The sequence below is a fragment of the Triturus cristatus genome, chromosome 8 (assembly GCF_964204655.1).
Source record: "Triturus cristatus chromosome 8, aTriCri1.1, whole genome shotgun sequence".
NCBI classification, from domain to species: domain Eukaryota; kingdom Metazoa; phylum Chordata; class Amphibia; order Caudata; family Salamandridae; genus Triturus; species Triturus cristatus.
The window spans coordinates 90,057,052-90,073,992 of record NC_140591.1 but is presented as its reverse complement, the minus strand read 5'-3'; the positions used below and the strand labels follow the sequence as shown (position 1 = coordinate 90,073,992).

At 46.9% G+C, this 16,941-nt stretch overlaps 1 protein-coding gene across 1 annotated transcript in view; it reads right to left on the bottom strand.

Moving 5' to 3' along the window:
* Positions 1–16,941, bottom strand: part of LOC146801398 (uncharacterized) — a 459,470-nt gene that overhangs the window by 12,214 nt on the left and 430,315 nt on the right. The window contains exon 3 of the mRNA XM_085621079.1: positions 2,012–2,149. Coding sequence (XP_085477205.1) covers positions 2,012–2,149 — 138 coding nt within the window. The remainder of the gene's footprint in view (positions 1–2,011; positions 2,150–16,941) is intronic.

The window sequence follows — 16,941 nt, the reverse complement described above, 5'->3', positions numbered from 1 at the left end:
TGAAGGGGGAGTGGAGGGAAATTGTATGTTTCCTTGATAAAACCAATAAAAATTATTGAAACGTCAGACAAACACCAAAAGTGTTCTAGGATACTCTCTGCAGAAGCCAGAAGAAACTGCTTTCAAGCGACTGCAAGGGCAAGGCCCAGTGGGTTTGGCAAGGCTACTTGATTGTTAAAGGGACAGTCTCTATTTTCAACCCTGTAGGATTGTATCCCATCTGGCTGCAGGTTCACTTAAGTTCAACTATATCTTCCAACATTATTTAGAAGCAGCAAAATAGACTAGGCTGTCATGTGGGTTTCTCCGTTTGAGAGTTTGATGTATTCTCCTATTATGTTTTCAAAAAGAAGTGGAAATATATTTGTAATTTTGTAAATTGGCTGAGGATAGACTGCAGTTGTATTCTAATTCTGACCCCAAGAGTGTTGTTAATGTTACCGGTTACTTATAGATGGCATATGTGTATATGGCAAAAAAATTGTTCTGGGATCGGATCCCCTTGAGGTGGGGACACATTCTTATCTTCATGACTATCTCAACGAAGTTTCTACAAAACAGAACCAAGTATTACTCACGTAAAGTATATAGTATTTCCCTTCTATCAAGTTGCAAACTTCTGCGATATATTTAGATCCCGGTGATGTTCCATTCCATCTACCACCACCAATGTCATTAAAGATGGTTTGTGGGTTGTTCCTCGAGTGTGGCTATTGTCGTGAGTGGCATTTGCCCATTGATGGGGGTATGGCTTGTGGTGCCATCAGTAAAGGGTACTTCGCAGGATCTCAGTATGATGAGCTGGTCTTTCTAAGGGAATCCACATTCAGCATCTGATGACAGGGCACACCTATGCAATATTTTTGTCTAGAAATCTTGTTATATTGAGTAGGCTTCCCTATGTGGCCATGATGGCCAGGGGTGTAAGTAAGGAAGCTCAGACACTGAAGGGCATATTTACAAGTAAGTGCCAGAGTGCGGGTTAGCTCCAAAATTGCTAACGCCGGGCTTCGTCACTTTAGATGATACAAAATATGGCGCACCGCTGCATTTCTCCCTGCACTGGTGCTAAATTAAGCTGCCTAGCGCCAATACGGGCCCCCTTGCACCATAGTGCAAGGGTGCCTCCATTCAGGGAATGGTTGTTTATGAGCAGGAAGGTGTCCCTTCCTGCACATAAACAATCCAGAATGGCGATTTGTAACTTCAATAGAAGCAGCAAATCGTCATTTTTTAATGACTGTTTATGTGCAGGAAGGGAAACCAGCCCATAAACAATCAGTCATGGCTATTTGCTGTTTCTATGTGTCTTGCCCAATGCAGCCCATATAGAAACAGCAAAAACGAGGAGAAATAATGTAGTTCTCCTCGTTTCGCCATGTGATGACCAGGTTTTCCCTGGTCTGAATTTTGGCGCTGCTCCATATTTACGCCACCCTTGTAAATATGGGGCAACGTCAAAATCAATAGGTGTTGCGTCGGAACGCCCACCGTAACATCCATTGCCCACCCCTTTCACGCTAAGTATAGTGTGAAAGGGGACCTTATTTACAAGCCTGCATTAAGCCACCTTAAGTGACTTAACGCCGCCCTGTAAATAAGGCAAAGCCCCTATCGCCACAGGACGTTCCTGTGGTGATAGGGGCTTGTAAATATGCCCCTGAGTTTCCCTTTTCAGACCTTCAGAACGTTTTGGACTTGGGTCTCAAAATACAGTGATATATAAATTTAGCATGTCACTCTCCCGAGCATTAATCCTCTGCAAATTCTGGAAGATTGTGTGCCTTCCATGACGGGTACAAATATCTCCTTTAAGGCTGGGCCTTCTGCTGGTCAGAGCAGGAGGTTGGTTTGGACTTTCCCTGTACTTTATTGTAGGAGTGTTTCATAATGAGTGTGTCTAAATTCATTAGCACAGTTTCTGAAGTGCACAGCACCAATGGTTCCCCACCGGTGTTCTTCAACAAGACCCCAGGGCTTTAGCTTCTCCTCAGTCACAGTTTACTCCTACCTTGAGGTGGTCTTTTTATGCAGGGCAGGTGCTTCCTGAATCGAGGGGTGAAGATGATGATAAGTCCGATCAAGACCCCCACTGCGGCTACCACAACTCCAATGATAGTTCCTATGGACTCCCCGACTCCAAATAGACCTGGAAATGAAACGACAAAAAAGGCAAAAAGTAATGAAGGAATAACACAGACTCAAACATACAGGGGCGCGAACATCCTATTTCATAGTGGTTTCCTCTGCTCCATGTTTTACATAAAAACATTCAGGGCCTTATTTATGAGGGTTTGTCCTAGGGCAGCGCAGCTTCCCTACGGCAAATGCAAAGGGCAGGAATGCGCCGTTTCTATAAGATACGGCGCATTCCTGTCCTTTTCCCCTGCGCTGGTGCACAATGGGCTGCCGTGGGCCAACGCAGGCACCTTTGCACCATGGTGCAAGGGTGCCTGCGTTGGTGCAAGGGTGCCTGCGTTGGTGCAAGGGTGCCTGCGTTGCGGGGATGATTATTTTTGTACAGGAAGGGAAACCTTTCTGAACAAAAATAATCACAAGAGGCTTTTTCCTCTTTCTATGTTTGCTGCAGAATGCAGCTCACATAGAACAAGCATTGAAAATGCAATAGGTCTCGCATTCGTTGAAGTTAGAGCTTATTGATTTGCTAATGGTATTGTGTTTTAGCTATGTGTTATTGAGTGTATGTATGTGATATGTTGTGGATTTATTTTGTTTGTATTGCTATTGTTAGCCGTGTAGCACTTTAACGAATAGCGTTAGGAGGAGAAGATTAGTGTTTAACATGTGTGAAGGAGAGTGATGAGGAGTAGAACAGTATGAGGGATAATGTAGTAAAGTAAGGAGGTGAGTATGAGGAGGCATAAGAAAGGGTATTGAGGAGATCAGTATGAGGTAGAAGTAAGAAAGTGAGTAGGAGATTAGCGTGAGGTTGAAGGAAAGAGAGTGTGGAGAGCAGTATGAGGCATAGGTAGGAGAGAGGAGGAGAAGAGTAGTATGAGGGACATGAAAGGAAGGTGAGGAGGAGAAGAGTAGTATGAGGGACATGAAAGGAAGGTGAGGAGGAGAAGAGTAGTATCAGGGACATGAAAGGAAGGTGAGGAGGAGAAGAGTAGTGTGAGTGATAAGGAAGGTAAGTGAGTAGATGAGAGCAGTGTGAGGCAGAAGTATGGAGAGTTATGAGGAGAGGAGCAGTGTGGGGCTGAAGGATCGGGAGTGTGGATGAGAGGAGTATGAGGCATTAGGATGGAGAGTAAGGAGTAGAAAAGGATTGAGTGGTGGTACTGTGCCTGGTAATATTGCTAATGGTTGTTTTTGAGTTGCTGTGGTGGTACTAGTGATGGTGAGTGGTATTGTTGGTGGTAGTGTTTGTGTTGATGCTCATACTGTTGGTGATAGTGGTTTTGGTGGTGGTGCTATAGGTGTTTGTGTTGGTGATAGTGGTTTTGGTGGTGGTGCTGTAGGTGTTTCTGTTGGTGATAGTGGTTTTGGTGGTGGTGCTGTAGGTGTTTCTGTTGGTGATAGTGGTTTTGATGGTGCTGCTGTAGGGTTTCTGTTGGTGATAGTGGTTTTGGTGGTGGTGCTGTAGGTGTTTCTGTTGGTGATAGTGGTCTTGATGGGGCTGCTGTAGGTGTTTCTGTTGGTGATAGTGGTTTTGGTGGTGGTGCTATAGGTGTTTGTGTTGGTGATAGTGGTTTTGGTGGTGGTGCTGTAGGTGTTTCTGTTGGTGATTGTGGTTTTGGTGGTGGTGCTGTAGGTGTTTCTGTTGGTGATAGTGGTTTTGGTGGTGGTGCTGTAGGTGTTTCTGTTGGTGATAGTGGTTTTGATGGTGCTGCTGTAGGTGTTTCTGTTGGTGATAGTGGTTTTGGTGGTGGTGCTGTAGGTGTTTCTGTTGGTTATAGTGGTTTTGGCGGTGCTGCTGTAGGTGTTTCAGTTGGTGATAGTGGTTTTGGCAGTGCTGCTGTAGGTGTTTCAGTTGGTGATAGTGGTTTTGGTGGTGCTGTAGGTGTTTGTGTTAGTGATGATGGTTGGTATTTGATGTTGGTTGTTGTGCAAAAAGATTTGTTAGCAGTACAGTTTTGCTTAATATTGTAAATGTTTTTCGAGCTGTGCTAAGTTACGTGTTGGTGCATATAAACAAAAAGGTCATCCTTCTAAGGTCAAAAAGCAGAGTACCGTAAAATCGGCTAATAATAAAAATGTACTGACAGCGTTTAGAAAGTGCAAAGCAGCGCTATAACGCAGCTTTGTTGCAAACCCTACTAAAAATAATATACGAAATTGTATCTGTTTTCGTTTTTGTCTCTTATAACACATGGAGGGGAAGAGGGCCATAGCTTTGCAGTGTGCAAGGGATTAAAGGCTGGTGGTAACAGCAGGGGGTCCTCACATGTAGTTTATCACACATGCCAGGTGATATTCTATATCCAAGCTGAGGTGCGGGCGGATCTCAAGTGTGTGCAGAAGAGCACACACGTGACCCCGACGACTGTCGGTACCCCACGTATACCAATGCGAGGGGACTGCTTTCACGGGACAATAGAACATTTGTCCAATGGTTTGTTTGCATTTGGATACTGTCGATATTTATTTGAACCCGTATGCTTTGCATTATCAGCGAGGCCTTCTGTCAGGAATTTAAGTGCTCGCCCCTCACCCAGGGGCATATCAGCAAGCAGGCGTTAAAAAATTATCGCCGCTTTTGCGTCCGTTTTCGGACGAAAAGCAGCGATAATTTTATCGCCTGATCAGCAAGGTCACGCTATCGCGTGAAACCTTGCCTTATCGCCATTTCCCTTAACGCCCATCTTTGCAACTCTAATGAGATGCAAAGTGGGTGTTCCTTCCCAGGATAACGGGAGAAATGTCGCTAAGTGACATTTCTCCTATTATCAAGCCTCATGCAAAGCAGCATAGTGACAAGAAAAGTATCGATAACCTCTGTTATCGCTACATTCTTTACGCCTGCTTTGAAACTGACTTAGCCATGATATCTTATGGAAGGTGGATATCATGGCTAAGTATGTGAGGCCCTAGCAGCAAGCTATCGCCAAAGGGTGTGTGATTATCGCTGGATTTCCTGCGATAATCGCACATTTGGCAGCTTGCGCTCTGAATTTTATCGCTTTGGAGATAAGCGTTGCTAATACCACGCTATCTCCGCGATAAAATTCAGAGTTGGCCGGCGATAATTATCCTCACGCTAAGATCGCTGAGCGATAATTATCTCCGGCCCTTACTGATATGCCCCCCAGTGCGTTCACCCAGTAAACTCTACATGCACCAAATTATAATGTTTTGACGTAAATAATCATCGCGATAAAACATCTCAGCAGGGGGCTGTTTTTACACAAACAGTTAAACGGAATTCAGGGCCATATTATCAAGGAAGGGCGATAAAATTATCGCCGCTTTAGCGGCAAGAAACTGCCGCTAAAGCTGTGATAATGGGCTTGAAAATATGACCTTGTGAATTCCCATAGAAGCCCATGTTCACACCAGAACCTGGGCTTCTATGGGAATGTACAAGGGCATATTATCAAGCCCATTATCGCCGCTTTAGCAGCAGTTTCCTGCCGCTAAAGCGGCGATAATGTTATCGCCGTTCCTTGATAATATGGCCCTCAGTATTTTTCCAGGGACGTTTGCCCCCCTGTGCAAACAACCACAAATCTGGGAGCAGCATTTTACTTTACCACAGCTTCGATCATTAAATACAACACCACAAAAAGGCATACAAATATAATTTAACAAACGTGGTTAAAAGTACTACCATCACAGCATTTACACCCACGCCCTTCTCTGTGCCAGGAACACCGGTGGGGCGGGTGTTCTTAGACTGATTGTGCCAAAGGGGCGGTCTGAGATGAAAGAGTCTACGTTTGAGCAGTCCTGCCACTTGTGTACAAATGCAAGGGACACGGATCAGGCTTTGCGAGGACCTACAAAAAGGATGTAAACTGGGAAAGACAGAATGAGAGACGAGCATCTGACCTTCAGTTCTCCACAGTATCGAACAGACTGGCGGTGCAGAGACTTCCATTATAACGAGACGGCGCAGATGCCAAGCTGTTCAATGGCGCACAGGAGACTTCCTTTTAGCAAGTGAATGGCGGCACTCGCGCTTGGCTTTATGCATCTTAAACTAAAGTGCGGGTGCCCCGATTGCTTTAAAAGTCAATAAACAGATTTGTTTTGTATTTCTTGACTTTTAAAGCAATTGCAGCAGCCGCACCTTCAAAGTCTCCTCCTCTTCTTCTATCCTGCAGGGGCAGCGGCTAAAAATTTCCCCCTCCGCTTACTTTAACGGTTTTCTCACCATTACACTTTATAACAATGGCATTGTCATGATCCAAGCTACAGACTCCTGCCTCTCTCTCGTTGACCACCTCTTCCACTCCCTTCGTCCCACTCATGCGACTACGATCTCCCTCGATTCTTCTTCTGCTAGCTCCTCTCATTTCTCCCTTTCTTCCCCTGACCCCCCTATATTCCTCATGGCCACTCTCCCGGGAGACACAGGTCTACCCTTTGTCCCCCCCTTCTCTTGCTCCCTCCTCTCCCATTCTTCCCCCTTCCCAATTTGATCTTCCCCCTATCGCGTCTGCTTTACCTCCGGCTTCCAATCCCCCTCCCCACCCTGCATCTTTCCAATATTCCAATGCCATCTCCCGCCCCCTAATCCCCCTAATCCTACCCATCTCCCCCCTGCTTAATCCCCTTACAACCTGGTCAACCGATCAACTTTCCTTACCTTACCCCTTTCCCCCCCTTCTCCTCAGCCCTTTCTGCTCTTCCCCTTCCCTCGTACCCTAAATTCTTCTCTTACACCACTCATCTCTCTTCAACCTCCCCTTCCTCCTCCTATGCTTCACAACCCTGTCTGCCCTCTCGGTAACTCCTTCCTCTTCCCTCCCTCTGACCTTAAAGTCCCATTCTCCTCCCCCAACTACCATCTAGCCCATTCCCCCCCACTCTGCCTGCTGCCGGCCACCCTACATTCACCCTTCATAGCCTACGGTACCTGTCCAGCACATCGCCTCTCTTCTCCCCTTTCCTCTGGCATTCCTTTGACTCCCCTTCCTCCTCACCCTCTACAGCCCCTTCCCCTCTCATCTCCCCATACCTCTGACCTTCCTATGACCCCTCTCTTTCCCCTCCCTGTATAGCCCCTTCTCCCCTCATATTCCCATATCTCCAGCCTTCCGTTGAACCCCCGCCTTCCCCCCTCCACCTCCCGCCATCCCTCTCTACTCCTTAACTGTCTCCTCCTACTTATGATCTCTACTCTTCCCCTCTGCTCAACACTAGTAAAAATCTACCATAACACCATCCACTCCTCTCTACCACCATCTTTTCCCCCCTTCTACCCTTGCACCCCAATACCTCCCCCTTTCCCCCACCTCTCCCTGCCCTCCCTCGCCTACTGCACTCCCTCCCTTAACCATCGAGCCACCCAACATTCCGTGCTCAGCCCACCTCTCCCTGGAAAATAAACTTGATTCTCTCATCTCTTCAATTTCCCAGCTTGATGCGTACATCTCACTTTTAAGTGCTAAGATATCCCCCTTCCCTAATAACCTCCCGAGAAGTTCTTTGCTCCCGCGTCCCAATAAAGCCAACCACAGTCTGTCCTCCGCAGACATCGACAACTTACTGGCTAGCTACAAGACTAACAACGTCAATCCCCCTCCACTTTCCTCTCCTAATAATTCTACTCAATTCACTTTTGAGACCATCTCTTCTTGTTCTTCTTCCCTGGAACCCTCATACAAGAATCTTATCCTTATCTCCCTTTACAGCCCAAACACCCCCATCACCAAAACAGTTGTTCAGAGCTGCATTGTTTGCTCCGCAACTGCAGATCTGCTATCAAACACAAACTGGAAATTTCTGACACTATCACCCACTACAATCTTGACATGCTCTTCCTCACTGAGACCTGGTTTCATGACTCTTCTCATACTTTGTTTGATCTTCTGATCCCTACCGACTACTCTATACTCAGAAACGAGAGAACAGACTAAATTGGGGGAGGTGTCGCTATCATCTTCAGAAACTCCTTTCAAATTCAAGCCTTTCCTACCATCTTCTTCCATACATTCGAATGTCTATCCCTAGAACTTCAAGTACATCACGGCTCACCCTTCAGGTTTCATGCCATCTACCACCCACCCGGTAACTGCTCTTCCTTTTTGGAGGAACTCACCAACTTCATCAGTGACCAATATTCTCAAAGTGACAGACAAATCTTCCTGGGTGACTTCAATCTCGACTGGGGCTCTTTGGAAGACTCGGCTGCCAACAAGCTGGCCTCCTTTCTCTCAGCCAATTATCTTTTCCAACACTGCTCGGAAATTACACACTCTAAGGGCTCAATCCTGGACCTTGTTATATCTAAAGCAGACCTGCTTACTGTTGCTCCCCCTATCCATGTTGACTGGTCAGACCACTTCCTCATACCCTTCCGTTTTAATCTATCGCACGTTATAACTCTCGGTCAACCTAAAAGGGCTACTACCTGGTTCCGCAACACTAAAAACATTGATTTTGACACTCTATGTGATTCTGCTATGCGTTCACTTCCTTAACTAGTCCCCAACGTGAATGTCAACGATCTCACCTCCCATTGCCTCTCAGTCCTAGCAGTCGAAATTGATAATGTCGCTCCACTCCAAAGCAAAAGGAAAAGATCCACCCCCTCAGCACCTTGGTTCAATAAAGCTCTCTATGATGAGAGGAAGAACCTTAAAATTTTGGAGAAACACTGGATACAATCTACATCCACCTCCAATCACACTCATTTACGCTCAGCAAGATCCAAATACAACAAGCACATCTTCCATGAGAAAGCATCACATTTCAGATTCCTCCTCGACTCAGCCAAAACTGACCCCAAAAACTTTTTGACCTCATCAAAAACCCAAACTGCTCTCCCCAAACCATCAAGCCTGAGGATTCTTCAAAGAAAGCAACAGAATTTGCTATATTCTTTGATGAAAAGGTCAAAGCACTGGTGGATCAGGTCAGCCACCCCACCTCCATTGAGGAGCGAAAATCCTTAATCACTTGGCAGAACTTTGCCGCCAGCTCGGAAGATGACCTCCTCAAATGCATCCTCGAAACCAAACCCTCCTACCATTCTTCTGACCCCATCCCCAGTGTCATTGCCATTGATTTCTACACCAATACTCACTCTTACTGGACCAGGCTAGTCAATCTCTTCCTCAGCCAAGGCTCCCTTCCTGATGCCCTCAAAACAGGACAGGTTACCCCTCTTCTAAGAAAAAACCTCCGCAGATGCGAACGACCTCAACAACTTCCGCCCCATCACCAACCTCCCTTTTCTTTCGAAAATCACAGAAAAATGTGTGATGAAACAACTTTCCCTACACATTATGGACAATAATCTTCTTGAAACATTCCACCCAGGCTTCATTTGATATTGCAGCACTGAAACAGCCCTGCTGCAAGTGATTGATGATGCGCTGCACATACTCGATTCTGGGGAATCGTGCCTTCTGATTCTTCTTGACCTCTCTGCAGCCTTTGACACTGTTATTCACAACACCCTCCTTAACACCCTTCAACAGAGAATGGGCGTGGAAGACACTGTTATTTATTGGTTTACCTCATTCCTCTTAGACAGATCCCAAATGATCAAGATAGCAAATAGTCTTTCGTCTCCACTGGCGGTAGGCCAAGGCGTCACCCAAGATTCTATCCTTGCACCCACTTTCTTTAATCTCTATCTGCAACCATTAGGGAACCTCCTAAGTAAAGCTGGGATCCACTACTATCTCTATGCGGATGACACTCAAATCTACCTCAAGGTGTCTTCCGCACACGATCTCTCACTACTCAACTCTACTCTCAACTCTATTCACAACTGGATGTTAGTTCACCAACTCATTCTCAATCCCTCCAAAACTGACTCCTCCTCTTATCTACCTCTCTCTCCCCTCCTCCTGTTCAATCCTGGATGGACCAGCTGAATTTATTCAATAATAAACCCATCATTGTTGACAGCGCTAAATCCCTAGTTGTCATACTTGACAAAAGACTTGCACACTTCCTCCCCTCGTTACCTGGCGAAATAACTGAAAATGTCTGGAGGCTCGAGACCTTCTCGGAATGCGGAAAAGTTTCTGCTTGAGCCCCCCCTCCTTCAAAAGGGAAAGATCGATGGCTCAATCGTTCTCAGGTAAAGCGGTGAGAATCTGGAACTCGCTTCCACCCTCCGTGCCACCACCTCCATCCAGATTTTCAAAGCTGACCTCAAATCGCTTCTCTTCCAAATACACTTTCAGAACTAATACCCTCATTATCAGACCCCTCTAGGAAGTTAGTTCATCATTGTAAATGTAAATGTAAATGTCAAGGTACTTATAGAGCGCACTGTCACCAGACGGACACCTTGCGGTGTCGCCTTTGCGGTTTCCTGGCGCTGATACTCATACCGCTGTGGAACCCCTCCTGGTTTTCCCTGTGAAGTGTCCACTCCTGGGCACCGCCAGGGTGAAACCAGGCATCCTTAGCGCTGTTGGGGCCGGTGTGGAGGCTAAGCAAGCTATTGCCCAGAGTTGCAGCGTGGGGCCCGTGATTAGAATAGGCACCGAGGCGAGAATAGACAGGTCCGAGGAAATTGAGCCCGAGCCCCGCCGAGGCGGGAATCGAACCCTGGTCCCTGGCCAGAACTCTGCTTCAGGGTCTGCCGCTCTAACCATTGAGACACACTCCTTGTAATATTTTCTTGTACATTCCCCACCCTTGCTTGATGTGTTTGATATTGTGTTCTTGCCTTGTATGATTTTCTCCTACCTCTTCTAGTCTCCTGTTTATTTTTGTAACGTTCTATTTTGTAACATTTCTGTCATGTAACGTAACTGGTTCTATTGTACAGCGTTCTGACACCTTCAGGTAAAGTCCGCGCTATATAAAAATGCATTAAATAAAAATAAAATAAAATTTAGCTTAAGATGTTTAACGCTAAAGCACGGGAGCCTCCATTGTAAGAACAGTAAACAAACCGGAAAAAAATGGCGGCAACGGTTTTTTTCTATTTATTTACTTTAGTTACAATAGAACCACCCGCGCTTTCCTTTAAACATCTCAAACTAAAACGTGGGTGCCGCGATTGCTTCCCTGGCAGGTATGATGTGGTAAATTCCCTGCTCCATAAATGTGCTACGTGTGGTTTGTATTTTCAGGAGATGACAGTGTGGCATGTTATGTGCGCACCAAAACATTGAAAACGTATTTTGTTACTCGCCAAAAAAAGCAAGGCGAAAGCTGAAGAGCAACAGAGCCTTAGTCACACTGCAAGGGGGTGAGCGCACAGTCCACCGCCATGTACAGTTGTAGCCACCTCATTCGCATGGCAACCAACTCTCGGTCAGCGAGAGGGAATGCATCAGAGCACGGAAAGGGAGCAGCTGTAACTGGATCTTTTTTTCGATTTGTTTAAGTGTACGAGGGGTCAACAAGGCAGGTTAACAGAAGGAGGCGGCAGTTGGACTCAGGAGCTGCGCTTTGTCCCCCAAAAAAGTGCCTACACCAAGTAACAAGCATTTGCAATGCAACAGGTCTCGCATTTATGTGAGTTTCAGCTATTGGCATTGTAAATGACAATGCCTTTTATTTATGTTTTGGTTTTTGAAACATAAATAAAAAGCATTGTCATTTACAATGCAAATAGCTTAAACTCACGTAAATGCGAGACCTATTGCATTGCAAATGCTTATTTTGTTTCTGGGTGGTCTGCAGAGTCCCTCTTTCACCAGGCTACGTCATCCATACCATACCAGCTTTTATACAACGGATGAGACCCTTTGCTGCAACTTATTCTAGAGACCCTTATGGAATTCTCTCTGTAAGCACTAATGAGCTACCTTACTTCAATCAGAATTACCGCTCTAGATTTGTAACCTTACATAAGGCCTTTAAAAATGCTGAGATTGCAACCAACCAGCACATTCCCCCAAGGTCTGTCCTGTAAAGAACATTATTGTTCAATAAGATAATAAGTAATGGACAAGGCCAATTGTGGCTTTGTCCTTGCTGCCAGTCTTTGGGCTGGAGTGGGAAGCTGTGTGTTTTGTTTTTCCAGGATAATATTGGAAGTGTGAGGAAAGTAAGGATCTTCACTGTGGTAGCCATATAACTGTGTCGAATACTTAATTTCAATGTGATCTGTCCTCATCTTCGCAACTGATTTGATTCCTGTGACTGGAATAAAGGACCTGAATAAAGGACCATCTTTTCATCGTGTCTGTGGAACCTCGAACCACGCTGTTTGGTAGCGCATTGCCTCGTGATGGTCTATCACTGGGGTTAAACTGTACCACAACTGAAGAGAAGAGGCACACAATGCAGGGGTAGGACAAACAGTGAAGGAGTGGAGACAGATGCCATTGGGGGAAAGGCAGGAAGAGCAAGAGAAGAGGAAGTGAAACCCATGAGGAAAGGAGCTTGAGGAGAAGACAGGCCCGTGATGGAAGACAGAGGACACCCATGAGAGAAGCGGACCAGTGAGGAGAGACTCCAAGACACCGACCATCTAGAGCAGAATACTGGCTTCACTGAACTTTCCACTGCTGACGTCATTCAAAATTCAAGCCAGCGAGATAACAGATTGGTAAAATACATATAATCTACCTCGTACAGGTGTTTTTACCTGCATGCGTACCAGCGGCCAAGAACAGGTTCGTCATTAGTGATGTCCCCGTTGTTAAATAAAAAAAAAAGTTATCCTCCGGTTATTGTTCACAATCGAACGTGGTATATAATCACATGCAGACAATACACCCCGCAGACACCGACCATCTAGGGCAGAATGCTGGCTTCACTAAACCTTCCACTGCTGACGTCATTCAAAATTCAAGCCAGCCAGATAACAGATTGGTCAAGGGCACGCCAAATCTTCAGCCTTCACACAATGGAAGAAGGAGGGGCCAACGGGGGGAGGGAGGGAAAGCAAAAGCACGCCGCCATGCGCGCGCGCGCTTGCACATCTCTTGTCCATACGTGTGCACATTTTGTCCACCCATATGCGAGCACATGGAATCCGTATTGATCCCAAAAGGCCCTTGCATGGTGAGGGCAGCGCATGCGCGCTGCTAATGCCAGGCGAGACCTAATAAAGGGGAGAGTGTCACGCCGCCAGTAAAGCATCCAGTCCAGGTGGGCGGGGCTAAATCTGGACAGGGTGGTAACCAGGAGGGACTAAAAAGCCTCACAAAGAATTGGAAGCCAGGGTTAAGCATACAGAATGACGCTAGCGAATGAAAATAAGGGGCGGAGCCTACACTCCACTTCTGTAATCGTATCTATTCCAAGAAGCCTCACAGAGCGAGCAGCGTGCATGCGCTGCAAAGCAGGTCTGCGAGACCTAAAAAGGAAAAACGAGGAGAAATAAAGACATTTCTCCTCGTTGTGCCTCCCTTACGCCTCCCCTTCTCGTAAATCTGGGGCAGTGTCAAAAGGCCATGGATGTTGCTGGGAACACCCCCAGCACGCCCCTTTAACGCAGAAAACGGTGTTAAGGGGACTGATATTTATCAGGCAGCATTAAGCCAAATAAAGTGGCTTAGTGCTGCCTGATAAATATCACGCAGGCTTCTGCGCCACGGAACGTCTCATAAAAGTGACGTTCCGGAGGCGCAAGGGGCCTCATAAATGAGGCCCTCAGTTTCTTGACACCCAGGATACTAAATAGCCAATATTTCAGTCATCTATCCCACAGCAAGGAAGTAAGATGTCATTGATGCAATTGAGATCATGTCCTTAGCACTAGGGAGGTTAAGAACAGCATCCACCTGATAATTAGTAGAGGATTCAAGTGACTCAAGCTTCTAAAAGGTGAAGAACATAGGCCACAATTAAACAGGGACCAGACCTTTCCAGGTGATGAGGCAAAGACTTCGCCCTGCAAAACTCAACCCCGGGTAGTTGAATAAACCTTTGGGAATCTAACGGCAAACAGATAAAGTTAAGTGAAATGTTTGAAGAGCATATTATTATTATTATTATTATTTATTTTGTAGAGCGCATAGTCACCAAGAGGTATCCCAGCGCTAGGAACCCTAATTCTACAGTACAGCGGACCCGGGGCAGAGCAAAGGAGGGGGGGGTGTGGGGTGGGGGGGGGGGGGAAGCAAAGGCTCCGAATAAGGGGAGGGCTTAAGACCTTAGGGAAAGAGATGAGTCTTTAGCTGCTTCCTGAAGAGCAGGTATTGTGATTCGAGTCGCAGGTCGCGGGGGAGCGAGTTCCAGAGGCGTGCAGCTTGGACCGAGAAACGTCTTCCTCCTGATCGGGCTTTCTTGAATCTGGGGGTGTTGATGAAGTTTTCTGTGTCTGAACGGAGGGGTCTTGTAGTTTTATAGCGGGTGATGAATTTGCTAAGAATTGGGGGGCCTTGATTTTGTAGTGATTTGTGGACTAGGCATAAGGCCTTGAATTTGACTCGCTCCCTTATGGGGAGCCAATGGAGGAGTTTGAGAGCAGGTTTAGCAGAGGTTCTGGCAGGGGTATTTGTGATAATCCGGGCAGCGGTGTTCTGGATTCTCTGAAGCTTGTTGAGGGTCGCTTCCGGAGCGCCCAGATAGATCACATTGCTGTAATCAAGCCTCGATACTATTAGGCCTTGGATTAGCAATTTTTGGGAGTTGAAGGGTAGGAGGGGCAGGACTTTCCTCAGAGATTTCAGGAGACCAAAGCAGGTCCCGGCTACCTTCTTTGCCTGTATAGTGAATGAAAGGTCAGTGTCAATCCATACACCCAGACTTTTTACCTCTGTTTTTGGGTCAGGGGGAGGGCCCAGACAGGCTGGCCAGATGTTCGGGGAGAGTGAGATTCCTTTCGGGCCAAGAAGAAGAATCTCAGTTTTCGTCCCATTTAGCTTTAGGGCTGACCTATTCATCCAGCGGTGGACCTGCGTGAGGCAGTTGTATAGGTCAGCTGAGTGTTGTCTGGGGTGGGACAGAGACACCACTAGTTGCGTGTCGTCAGCGTAGCTGATAACGCGCACTCCGAATGGGGTGATGACCTCCTCCAATGTGGACATGTAGATATTAAATAATGTGGGGCTCAGGGAGGAGCCCTGAGGCACACCACATTGGAGGGGCATTTCGGAGGAGCGGGCGTTCTTCTCCCAGATCTGGTAGGTCCGTTGGGCCAAGAAGGATGAAAGCCAGGACAGGGCTGTGCCTTCCACACCAACTCTTTTGAGTCTTTTGATGAGGAGTTGGTGGTTCACGGTATCGAACGCCGCACTTAGGTCGAGGAGGATCACTGCCACTGATCCTCCCCCATCCAATAGCGCTCTGGCCTCCTCCACCGCTACCAGGAGGGCGATGTCAGTGCCCTGCCCTGGTCGGAAGCCCGTCTGGGAACTTTTTAGCTTGTTGTTGGCCTCCAGAAACTGCGAGAGTTTCCTATTGACCAGTTTTTCAGCGATTTTGCTGACTCCTGGGAGTAAGGAAATGGGCCTGTAATTAGCCAGATTTTCAGGGTCGAGGGATGGTTTCTTCAATAGGGCTTTTACGACGGCCGTCTTCCAACTCAGGGGTACAACTCCTTGTTGGAGTGAGGCGTTGATCAGATGAGTGAGAGGGGGGATGATTGTGGGGGCTACCTCCTTGAGGATCCGGAGTGGAGCAGGGTCCCTAGGGGATCCGCTCTTCATGGATTTAAGCGTGTTTCCTACTTCTTCTGTTGTAACTTGGCCCCACGAGGAGAGACAAGTAGGTGGTGTAGGGCATGGGAGAACGTTTTCTTCACACGGACTCGCAGGGGGAATTGAATCCAGAATTGTTCGGATTTTATCGTGAAATGAATTAGCCAGTTGTTGGCATTTCTCCTGATCGGCTTTAGGATCGGAAGGGTATCCCGGTCTCTGTTCTGGGGTTTTTATAAGCTCTTTAAGGATGACATATGATTCCTTGCTAGAGCATCCCGCATATAGAGCATAGAAGTATAAGGAGTACTCTTGTTTTAAAAAAGGTACCAAAGATGATGCTGTGACAGTGGAAGATGTTGGGACAAATGTCTCCTGAATGCCATGGTATAGAAGTGCTCTCCTGTCGTGTAACATGTTTCTGGTTCGCTTTGTGTTTTTGCCTCAGTGAGACTGACAATCATAAGCAAGCCCACTCGAGGCATCCTGTGTTGTTTGGAGTTTATCTCAGATACTAATGGACTCCTTATAGGGTGCCTTTCTTTCTGAGTGAGGGTGGCTACAACCCTATCGAAACATTCTATACAGCGGACACTGGTGGTGGCAACAAATTGATAGCCCAGGGCACAGGACTTTTCACCTGGACCGGAGACCTGGGAAGCCCCGTGCTGGCTTCCCCCAGGCAAATGTTCATCCTGTCACCACCATAAGTGGTGCTTCTTACCTTCATCGTATCTGGCACTGTGTAGGTTTTGAATATCATGGGCAGAATATCGACGGGACAGTCTATCATGAGAGGGATATCGAGGGACAAAATATCGATAAATAAGTTTGCATGGATTTTCTATATGTAACTCCAAATATATGTACCTTGATGATGTATTCTTGTAACAATATTCTGTCCCGTCCATATTCTACCGCAAATATTCTGTAGGAAAACCATCTGGCAGACGTCCTTAGGTAGGTCGCCCTTCAGCCGCCACACGGTCCTCCCGTGACGCTGCCCTCGTTGCTCGCTGGCTAGACCGCCTGCTTGCCTGAGAGTCCGCCACTGTTTCTGCCCTTTGTGCCTCTCCCCCGTTTTGCCTTCTGTACCCCTTCTCATTGTTGCCTTGTTTTGACCTTTGTGCCCCGTATCCCTCTCCCCGTTTTGCCTTCTGTGCCCCTTCTCATTGTTGCCTTGTTTTGACCTTTGTGCCCCGTAGCCCTCTCCCCGTTTTGCCTTCTGTACCCCTTCTCATTGCTG